This window comes from Monodelphis domestica, chromosome 2 (genome assembly GCF_027887165.1).
Source record: "Monodelphis domestica isolate mMonDom1 chromosome 2, mMonDom1.pri, whole genome shotgun sequence".
NCBI classification, from domain to species: Eukaryota; Metazoa; Chordata; class Mammalia; order Didelphimorphia; family Didelphidae; genus Monodelphis; species Monodelphis domestica.
In genome coordinates this window covers 343,374,073-343,386,198 of record NC_077228.1, presented here as the reverse complement: position 1 = coordinate 343,386,198, position 12,126 = coordinate 343,374,073, and the positions used below count along the sequence as shown (strand labels likewise).

At 34.4% G+C, this 12,126-nt stretch overlaps 1 protein-coding gene across 1 annotated transcript in view; it reads right to left on the bottom strand.

Annotated features, from left to right (window-relative positions):
- CFAP206 (cilia and flagella associated protein 206) overlaps positions 1–12,126 on the bottom strand; it is a 58,781-nt gene that overhangs the window by 30,835 nt on the left and 15,820 nt on the right. Inside the window, exons 6-7 of the mRNA XM_007484302.3 lie at positions 4,072–4,230; positions 1,798–2,006 (exon numbers count right to left, since the gene is read on the bottom strand). Of these exons, the coding sequence (XP_007484364.2) occupies positions 1,798–2,006; positions 4,072–4,230 (368 nt within the window). The remainder of the gene's footprint in view (positions 1–1,797; positions 2,007–4,071; positions 4,231–12,126) is intronic.

Sequence of the window (12,126 nt, the reverse complement as noted above, 5' to 3'; positions counted from 1 at the left end):
CTGGGAAGTATCTGAGGTCACATTTGAACTCAGTACCTCCTATCTGTAGGCCTGGTGCTCTATCCACTGAACCACCTAGTTGCCCACCAGGCACTATATTTTAGAAAAAAACATCACCACCTACCCTCTCCACTTGTTTCCTCATTTATAAAATCAGACTAGATGGTGTTCCAGCTCTAAATAAATGAGCTTTTGAGTATTCAGAGAAAGGAATTGGAAAGTAAAAGTGCTTAAAACTATGTCAAATACTCAGGATGAAAAAATGAGACTTTTTTTGGACATGGTTAATGTGGGAATTTGTTTTGTTTGACTGTGTATATTTGTTACAATGGTGTTGCTTTTCTTTTTTCCCAATGGGAGAGGCAGGAAAGTAGAAAGGAGAGAATATATATTTTGTTAATTAAAAAAAAACCAAAAGAAGGCATCATATCAAATAAGAATCAATGGAAACAACCTGGAAGTTATACAAGTTTAAAAAAAAAAGCCTTAGAAAGTATATGAGAGAATTCCTCAAATATTTGAAGGGCTGTCCTATGCAGGGGCAAAAAAAAATAAAGAAAAGAAAAACCAACATTTCTAAAAATACATAGTCAAGCACTGGTCATGTTGAAAAAAAATCTCACTCTGAATTCAAGATTAAACTAGTTTTGCTTAGTGCCAGATTATGGAACTGGGAGCAATAGAGAAAAGAAATGAAGAAGCATTTTTAGACTAGGTATAATGAAATAATTCCTACCAAACAGAAATATCCAAATGAAAAATAAGCTGCTTCAGCAAGTTCCTATCCCCTTCTCTGGAGGAATCCAAGGGAAGGCTAAATGATCAATGCTGGGGATGGTTTAAAGAGGATATTTGCTTATATGTGGGTCAAACTAGATAAAGGTCTTAAGGTCCCAGTCCCTTCAATGCTAAAATTCTATAATTCTATAATTCCACACTTCATTTTGCTAGAGACAGTCTCAATCTAATGAGTCACAAGACTGATCTTATGAATATGTTTGTATTTATATTACTGTGGCATTCTATGGCTTACAAAGCACTTTCCTGACAAAGATTCTGCAAGATCTGCAGTAAAATAGCCATTATACCAGTTTCACAAGTAAGGAAATTGGGGTTCACAGAAGTAGAATAACACCTCAGATAGCTGTACACAACTAGTAGACAAATGTGTTCAGTTCATTCAAATATAGCTCAATATATAGATCAACAAATCTGCAGCCCCACAGTATAGAATTAGATTTTTCTAAAACATGACCAATGCAGAAACTTGTTTTGTTTGACTAGTATATTTGTTTGAAGGTTTTCATTTTTCTTTTCTTTCTCCCCCTTCCCAACCACCCCTAAAGCAAGGAGAGAATATAGACTTTATTTTAAAATTTCTAAATTAAATCTTTTTAAAAATCTGTAGTTTAGTAAAACCATTCTCTGGGTTTAACTTCTTGTGTCTGTAGATTATCAATTCATTTGTGAGTTTGGTTTTAGAAAAGGCAGATTGATGAATCAGGAAAAGTCCAAATTAAATTCCCAGTCCCTTAGTCAGAATGCCTAAATCTGTAAAATCTCAAACAGCAGAGGGAACAATTATTTACCAGTCCTTACATTTGCCATGATCATAGAAACTGGCACATTTCAAAGAAACTAAAGGCACATCGTTTCAGTTCAATGAGTGATATCTTCATTGTTTTCAGTCTACTGAAACAGCATAACTATTACAAATGTTCCCTTAAAAATCAATGCCTTCTTCAAATTCCACAAACTCTATTGTTAATTTTGAGAAAGCCAGTTTGAACGACTCACCAAAATTATATTAAGGAAAATCTCATATTGTCTCAAATTAAACAGGGCTTCTTTTATCTTTAAGTCTTCAACGTCTTTCATTTTAAGTGGGTTCTCTAACAATTTCTCCAAGATTGCTGTGTATTGGTAGGCCTCTTCCTGAGAAGTTTGAAGCTGTGCATCAATATGTTGGGTGGTGGCTGGAATAGCTTCATTCAGAATAGCAGGCACTGTTAAAAAAAATTAATAGAATATACCAACAGTCTACTTAGTTCCTCTATGACCCTTAGGTTGGATCTATTTTTTCCAATAAATCATGGAGTCATAGCACCTAAAAAAAATGGTCTCACAGGTCCCACTACAACCAGTACTAATGATCAGAATGATAACCAAAAGGTGGAGAACCACAAAAGGGCTCACCTTACTACATTTACTACCTTACTACATACAGACTTACTACATTTAAGTTCAGTTCCATATTTGCTTCACTTCCCTTCCCAACAATCTTCACACTTGCTGCTGAGTGCATACCTTTTGTTCCCTCCCTCTCCCCACAACTTTCTAATTGGAGTCAAAATCAAAACAACCCTTCAAATCTCCCTGGAAAGGGTAGATTAATGTATTCCCCCATGGTTTTATTCACTATTCCTGTAGTTTCCAAATTTTAAAAAATGGCTGTCTGGTCACCACTTTCTATAGGTATTATCTTCTCCATTAGAATGTAAGAGTGTAGAATGTGGGAATGTAAAAACAGGTAGATGGTATAGCAGAGGGTTTGTTAAGCCTGAAGTCAGGAAGACTTAAGTTAAAATCCATACTCAAACACTTACTAACTATACAAACCTGGACACATCACTTATACTTTGGTTCAGTTTCCTTAACTATAAAATAGGGATGATAATAATAGCATCTATCTCCAGGGGTTGTTATAAGAATCAAATAAGATGATATTTTAAGCACTTAGTAGTGCCTAGCATATAGTAGGTCCTCATTAAATGCTTGTTTCCTTCCTTCTTATTTGAGAAGTACTATTTTTGATTTTGCATTTGCTTTAACAGTGTTATGGTATAGCAAATGCTTCATTAATACCCTTTTGTTCCATCACATCCAATTAGATTAATGGCTTTAAGAGTACAGTTCCAAATTGCTTAATAATTTGTAGCAACACCTGCAGTATGATTAGGGTATTTTTCCATGCACATACCCTCTAAAAACTCTTATTTCCCCTTTTTTCATATTTGCCAGTCTGTGGAGTGGAATTTCAAAGCTATTTTAATTTTAAGTTTCTAATTACTAGTGATTTGGAACATTTTTATATGATTGTCAATAGATTGCTTTTCTTTTGAGAACTACCTATTCACATAATCTGACCATTTACCTATTGGGAATAATGCTTGTCTTTATTCTTTTGAATCAGTTTCCTATATAACTCAGGAACCAAATTTTTACTAGAGAAACATGCCATAAAAATGGTTTCCAATTTATAAGTCCCTTTCTGATTTTAATTGCATTGGTTTTGTTTGTGCAATAGCTTTTTCAAATTTATGAAATCAAAATTGCCCATGTTGTTTCTCATCAACCATTCTATCCCTTGTTTGGTCGAGAAACAGTCCCTAATTTATTTGCTCCTCCTTTGTTTATGATGTGACCTTTTTCATATCTAGGTCATGTACCCATTTGAAGCATGTTGTGGTAGGAGGTGCCAGTCTAATGCTCATTTTTGCCAGACTGCTTTCTAACTCTCCTAGCAGTTTTTGCCAAATAGTGAATTCTTATCCCAGTGGGATCATTGAGTTTATCTATAGCTCATCTCCTTTATATGTATGTTGTCAGTATGCTCACTGGGAAGTTTTAAAATTAATCAATTAATAAACATTTAAGAATCACCCACTATGTGCCAAGCACCATATGCTATGCTGTAACCATTCTCTATCTCTATTTCTCCATGCCACCAATGACCATTGCAAAAATCTTGTGAAATAACATGAGAGCATATGCTGGAGAGGGAAACTACCTTGTGGGTAATTTTGACACTTAAAAATAAATTAGATCAATAATTTAGTAAGTAGGCATGAGAACACTGAAATGGAATATCTATAAAAATGACTAATGCACATTAGTGGAGAAAATTCATGACAGATATTAAATGTCAGGCATTTCAAGAACCCAGATAAAAGTATCCTAGCTATCATCTTAACATTTTTAGCACTACACAAGTGAAATTTTAATCTTTGTTTATAATACATTTACATAAACCATGATGGAGTTCTAGAATTAATTTAACTGTATACCTACAATCATCAATGCCTTCTCCTCCCTTTCCACAATCTTTGTTGAATAACCGAATTCCAGTGACAATCATAGAGAGTTCTTTCAGCTGGCGCTCTTTGTCCTTCTTAGAAAGAGACAGAAAAGTGCCAAGCTCAGACTGTGGAAAAACACTCTGTAGAGCAGCTGGAGAAAGAGAAAAAGTACACAAAAATTCATATGGAAAAACTAAATGGGAATAAATGCAGATGTGAGTACATTCCAAATAAAATTATTTTGCAAGCTAAAAGGTGTTGAAGTAGTCATATAGTATGAATAATATTAGAATAATGAGTTTTTAAATATTAAAATGATATAGGAGTTCCAGAAAGACCATGTTTCTTGGACAATATTTATTATGTAATGAACATGATTACACTATTGAAAATCAATAGCATAAAATATCACTGTTGAAGAAATTGTGGTAAGTCAGGTATGCTAATTCACTGCTGGTGGAATGTAATAATCTGGAATGCGATTTGAAATAATGTGAAAAAGTGACATAAATGTCTATATCATCTGACACAAATATTCTACTATAAGGCATGAATCACAATGAGGTCAATGAAAGAAAGGTTCCATATAAACTAAAATTTTTGTAGTAACACTTTGTAGCAGCAAAAACCTAGAGACAGAGTAATATCTGTCCTATATAAATTTAATGGATTATTATTATTACAACACAAGAAATGATTAATATGAAGAATACAAAGAAATATGTCAAGTTTTATAAGACTAGATACAAAGAAAAATAAGGAGAATGAGAAAAACAAAATATGCAAGGACTAAACAATGTAATTGGAAACAACAACGGCAGCATCAAAAGTATATAATTCTAATGATTAGGCTTGGCCCTGAAGAACAAAAGAGAAAATATACCCCCATCCTTTCTTTGCACAAATGGTTAACTACAGCATAGAATATTGTATATATTGCCAAACTCAAATGATTTGCTTGGCATCTATCTATCTATCTATCTATCTATCTATCTATCTATCTATCTATCTATCTATCTATCTATCTGCATATACACATGGAAACAAAGGTGACAAAAATAAAAAATATAATTAAAAAAAAGAAAAATCAATGACATACCTTCCTCTTCTAAGGAAAGAGATAGTAGACTCGTCTGTATTTAATTATAGAATATGGCACACCTTTTCAGACATGGTTAATGTATTTTTTGTTCATTTAGCTACTTATTTGTAAATATTTAGAATAACAGTTTTTGGTAAAAACAAAGTAAATGCCCATTGCCTGGAAGATGTCTAAAAAAATTGTTATTAATAATAATGATGATGAAAATAACCACAATGACAAAAATTAAATATATATATATATTTTTAATATATAGTGCTTACTTTGTACCAGGCACTTTATAAATATGATCTCATTTGATCCTCATAACAAACCTTGGGGATAGGTGTTATTTTATCCCCAGTTTACTCCCAGTTTAGGAAATTGAGGCAAATAGACGCTAAGTGACTTGTCCATGATCACATAGCTAGTAAGGGCCTGAAGCAAGATTTGAACTCATGTCTTCCTGACTCCAGGCCAAGTGCTCTAGTGACCTCAATTAACTGACTATTGATATAATGGAATGTTACTGTGCTATAAGAAACCATAAATCTGAAAAATACAAAGAAATATAGGAATCATGGTGTTGCTCGTCTTTCCTTTTTTTTTTTTTAAATTCTTACCTTCTGTCTTAGAATTGTTAAGTATTGTTCCAAGGCAAAAGAACAGTAAAGGTTAGGCAATTGAAGTTAAATGACTTGCCCAGGGTCACATAGCTGGGAAGTATCTGAGTCCAGATGTGAACCTATCCCCTCCTATCTCCAGGTCTGGTTCTCAATCCACTGAGCCACCTAGCTACCCCTCATCTTTCATTTTTGAAGAAGACCAATGACATCATGAAGGATATTTTTACTTGTAAGTGGGATATAAGAGAGGCAGGGTTGCACAAAGTCATCAACCTTACTCTCTCTTCAAGAGTCATCTAAATCCAGTGGTGAGAAGGAAGTCAAGATGGCTGGCAATGGCCCAGGAGGCAGTGACTGACCTTGGCATCTGATCAAGCTCTAAGCACTCCACAGAACTTGCTTCTGCTGCCTCCATGGCCATTGGAACAAATTGTTCTCATCTGGCCATTCTGCCAAGGAAGTCTTCACATGCTTGGAATAGACATCCCCTCTAATTTACCAATGGGTTTGAAGCCTGTCAGTTAACCTCAACCTGGTTTAACCTGTCTGCCAAGATGGTTTTACCAGGTTATGTCCACTGAACATGTGTTACAGCTTCTTGGGGCCACAGGGGAGAATTGAGTGCCAGGTGGATATGAACTGATACAGAGAAATGTGCAGAACCAGGAAAATATACCCAAATGACTACAATAATATTAATGACAACAAAAAAGTCAAAACTGAATGTCATAATTATTATAACCAACTTTGTCTCTGAAGGAAAAAAATGATGAAATTACTTTCCTTTACTCCTAATGCAGAAGTGGGAAGATATGAGTGTTAAAAATGCATATTCCATCAGATTTAATTTATGTGGTTAATTTTTTTCTTTTCCTTTTTCAGTCTTTGTTTCAGAGGATGGTTAACTGAATAGGGGACAGAGTGGGAATTTCTTTTTGAAGGACCAGCCCTGGAACCTATTTTTTTCCCTTACCCCCTTGCCCTTAGAGCCCCTGCAGTCAAGTTAATGAAGAACCAGTTACCATACCCTAGACTAGAATGTGCTAGGAACTGATAAGGACTCCAACCCCAGGAGTTCCTGTCACACCCCCCTTCCAGGAACTGATAATGACCCTTAACCTAAGGACCTAACCCTACCCAGTATTCGGATAAGATATCCTCTTCTGAAACTCAAACCTACCCTATATAATCCTTCTCTCCCCTTCAAGCAGCACCTCTTGCTTTTACATTATCCAGTGTGCCTCCTAACTTGGGAAACCAGAACCGGGTCGAACACTTTTAAGTCAAAATTTTTATATTTTTTTCCCCAATTAAATGTAAAAACAATTTTTGACATTTAAAAAATTGAGTTCCAAGGTATCTCCTTTCCTCCCACAACTCCTTCCTTGAGAAGGCAAACAATTTGATATAGATTATACATCCAAAGTCATGCAAAAAATAATTTCCATATTAATCAGACAAAAAAGGAAATGAGAAAAATAGAGTATAAAATATGCATTTATCTGTATTGAAACTCCATCGGTTATTTCTCTGTGGAGGTGGATAGCATTTTTCATCCTAAATTCTTTGGAACTGACTTAGATTATTGTATTGATAAGATTAGCTAAGTCATTCACAGTTGATGATTGTATATTATTGCTGTTACTATATACAATGTTCCCTTGTTTCTGGTTAATCCACTATGCATCACTTTATGTAAATCTTTCCAGATTTCTGAAAGCATCCTGCTCATCATTTCTTATTAGCCCAATAGTATTCCATCACAGACATATAACAGTTCGTTCAATTCATGAGCAGCCTTTCAATTTCCAATTCTTTGCCATAAAAAAAAAGACTGCTACAGATAGGTCCTTTTTTTTCTTGGATCTTTTTGAGATATAAACCTAGTAGCGATATTGCTGGATACAAAAGTATTCACAGTTTTCTGGCTTATTGGCTATGATTCCAAATTGATCTCCAGAATAGTTTTATCTGTTCACAGCTCCACCAACTATACATCAGTGTCCCAATTTTCCCATGTGTCCAACACATGTCATTTTTCTTTCTTGCCTTATTAGCCAGTCTGATAGGTGTGAGGTGATACTTCTGAGTTGTTTTAATTTCCATTTCTCTAATTAATAGTGCTTTGGAGCATTTTTATATGATTAAAGATAGTTTTAGGTTCTTGATTGAGAACTACCTGTTCATATTCTTTGACCATTTATCAATAGGAAAATATCTTATATTCTTATGAATTTGACTCAGTTCGGTGTGTGTGTGTGTGTGACAGTCAGCTGCTATAAATTTTTTTTCTAGTTTTTTTTTTGTTTCCCTTCTACTCTTAGCTGTATTGGTTTTATTTGTGCAAAATTTTTCCAATTTAATGTAGTCATAACTGTATATTTGATGTCTTATAAGGTTCTCTATATCTTCTATCTATATCTTCCCTTATCCGTAGGTCTGACAGATAAATTATTTTGTGCTCCCCTAATTTGTTTAAGGTATTTCTAAATCATGTATCCATTTTGACTTTTTCTGGGTATATGGCATGAGTTGTTGGTCTATGCCTAGTTTCTGCCATAATGTTTTCCCAGCAGTTTTTGTCAAATAGTTAATTCTTTGAAAAGCTTAGCTCTTCAGGTTTGTCAAACACTATGTGACTAAGATCATATTGAGTGCCTAATCTATTCCACTAATCCCCTACTCTATTTCTTAGCCAGTACCCAGTTATTTTGATGTTTGATGCTTTATAATATAGTTTGAGATTCAGCACAGCTAGTCTACCTTCCTTCATACCATTTCAATAATCCTCTTGATATTCTTGGCTTTTTGTTCCTCTAGAGAAATTTTATTCTTTTTTCTAGGTTTATGAAATAGTTTTTAGGTAGTTTGATTGGTATGGCACTGAAGAGGTAAATTATGTAGTATTGCCACTTTATTATATTGCTCATAGGTCTAGCTATGAGCAATTAATGTTTTTCCAATTATTTAGATATGACTTAATTTGTGTGAAAAGTGTTTTATAGTTGTATTCTTATAGTTCATGATTTTGTCTTGGGCAGATTCCCAGATATTTTAGATCATCTACAGTTCTTTTAAATGGGATTTTTCTATCTCTTACAATTGGACTCTGAATATAATGACCAAGCTAAACCATGAAGGAAAAATATATATATATTTGAAGACATTATCAAATAGATCATAGATATCTTTCAATAGAATTCATCCACATCAAGTGACTTGAATTCATTTAAGGCAGGAAAGTGTTCTTTGACTAACTCCTTATTTATTTTGGCTTCTAGTTCCTTCACCAGTTTTTGTTCCATCAATTCCAGTTTGGTTATTATTCTCCTTGTTAAAGAGGAAGTAAAAGAGTTGCATAGTTTGCTTTTTATTTTCCTTTTTAATCATTCATCTTTTCCATCTCAAGCTATAAGCCAATTGTTCTTCTTGCCTTCAATATACTTCTCTCCTCTTAGAGGCTTTCTTGTTCTTATTATTTTTCAAATTTAACCTTACTGATATTGTGTTTACAGAGCCATTTTTATCTTCATCCTCAGCTAAGTGCTCTCATTTCCATATTTTCTTATGTTTTTTTTTTTAAAGAAAAACCCAGCAGAAAGCTTTCCTCATAAAACATTCATATTTTAGACAACTTTTCCATTTCTCTCTCCTTGTCAGAATCACTGGTCATTGATAAAGAATTTCATTCTTCAGAGCTTCCCGTCCCTCTTGAGCTGACTCAGGTCTAAATGAACCGAGTTTAGTCCATGGAATCACAGATCTCTTTTCTCTGAATTTTCTGAAATCCTATATCCTAAAGTTTAGAGTACACATGTATCTCAATTTGCCATCTAAATTCACCCTCCCCATTGATCTTAGGGACATGATCTGATGGGGACACAACTTAATACAAGCAAGACTTTAGGACAAAGACTGATGCAAGAACTAATGTTTGGTGCAAAACAATATGATGCCTCACAGTAATGCACTTAGAGTGAGAATGAACATGATTGGGCAAACTGCTATATTTGGGAAAGTGGCAGGAATTTAGTAAGTAATTATTTTTTAATTTTAGATATTTTTCTGCTTTGATATTTTTCAATTGCCAATTGCATATACCTGAATTCATATGTATTGAATTCATGTGAAATGAGATCCTACTTTTTAATACTTTTTTTATCTCCATACCATATCTGTCTCCTCCATGTAGTATTATCTACATAATATATATATATATATATATATATATATATATATATTTCACTAATTTAAAAGTCTGTGCTATTGTCCAGTTAGGTCATCTTTCTGAAACCTCAAATCACAACTCCTTTATAATTTAGTAGGCACTCTTGTGAATTGCTGTGGCCAAAAAAGATCATCACCCTCTGAGCCAATTTCTTGGGTGATACATTTTTTTCAGAATTTAACTAGGCTGTACCTGTACTTGGAAAACTGATATACATGCCATTAACGAGATCAGACCTAAAGACTTTCTAGCTTATTAGGAACTGCCTGGAAGTGTCCTACTAAATACTTAACCATTAGAACCATTAGCTCTCAGAAATAAAATTGTATACACAACACACATTTATGTTTATTTGGCATTATAACATTTTCTTTATCACTTTCTTATGTCTAGATAATCAATAAAGAATAGCACTGATTCCAATTTCCAAGGTATAAATGCTTCCATTGAAAATTTAATAATTAGCTTATACAAATTAGTTAGGGCTGACTCCAATATACCCTTAGACCTGCCAGAGTACAGTCAGTTGATATAGCTTTTGAGAATCCAGGTTCAACCCAATGAGGATTCACAGGACTAGAATGGAGGTAAGATAGTATTCTTATTTTGATATTTCATTATAGTATGAAGCTGGTTCGGATCTATCCCCTATAGGAGTGATGGCGACCTTTTAGAGACTGTGTGCCATGCCCCACCCCCAGACTGTTTGCCATGCCCTGCCCCATGCAGAGACAGAGTGCCCCACCACCACCACTATATACCCCAGACAGGGGAGGGAGAAAAGGAGGGAGTGGCCTGAGTGCTCTGCTGGAGGGGGGTGTGTGTCAGAACTTCCCTGGGCTGTTGGGCAGAGGGATAGAGAGGCATGGTGGAGAGGGGTAAGGGAGAAGCTCCATCCAAGTCCCTCTGCCTTTCTAGTAACTAACTATGGTGGGCAATATTATACATTGCCACAGAGAGGTCTCTGTGTGCCATTTTTTGGCACATGTGCCATAGGTTCACCATCACAGCCCTATACTATCTGAGGGCAATACCATAGTGTTGGCAGATGCCATGAAGTTGAAAGGTTTCAGTCAACTACCAACTACTTATATGCTAAGCACTAACCTATTAACAAATCATATATCTAATCCTAAGGATATAATCATGCCATTGCTCTGCTCAAAAATTTTCAATGGCTCCCTAATACCTCTCAAATAAAGTCCAACTTCCCTATCAGGACACTTAAAGCCCTCTATAATCTAGCACTAGTCTCTTTCTGCTTTTCCAATCTTATCTCGCATTACTTTCATATGTGTATCTTATGTTTAGAAAAACTAGGTTACTCTCTCACCCAAACAAAACCTGTGTTTTCCTACTTCCATGCCCTTGCTAACACTGTTCCTTATGCCTTGAATGTGTTTCCCCTTCTTCCTCTTTCACTTTCTCACTCACATTAGTTCAACTAAAATACTTCCTCTAGGAAGCATTCTCTGATTTTCCCTGTCACTTAACAATCTTTCCTACCACAGAGCTCCATAGCATCTTGTTTTGCTGCTCTTTACTGTACTTGCTATGTGATATTGTTTATTATAGTTATCTGTATATGTGTAATTTATTTCCCCATTAGAATAAAGCTCCATTCAAGCAAAGACTAATTTTATCTAACTTTGTATCTCTACTAATTCCTACCATAGTGCTTTGTATCCTATAGGTAATTCATAAATGTTTATGGAATTGAAATGAATGATCTAGATAACATAGAAAGGCTCATTATCAGAAGTTTGGCTTCTATGTTATAATTTTATATTATATATGGACACTACATATTTTTATGTTAGCTGTGTTCATCTCAGAAATGAATAAAAATACAAAATAACCCACATCCCTGTAAAATTCCCTTCTTCAGTTTTAGTTATAGAATTTAGTTACATAAATGGAAACATAAGTTAGTAAGAATTATAAAGATAGACCTAATGCTGTCTGCAATTATTAACTTATTCCTTTGCTTTTCCTAATGTGCACTAATTTTCTATGACCAATGAGTTGGCATAGTATTATAAGAACAATATCAATATTGATTTGAGCTATAAATGAAACCACAGAATATAAAGTGATGGCACCTAAGTGAAA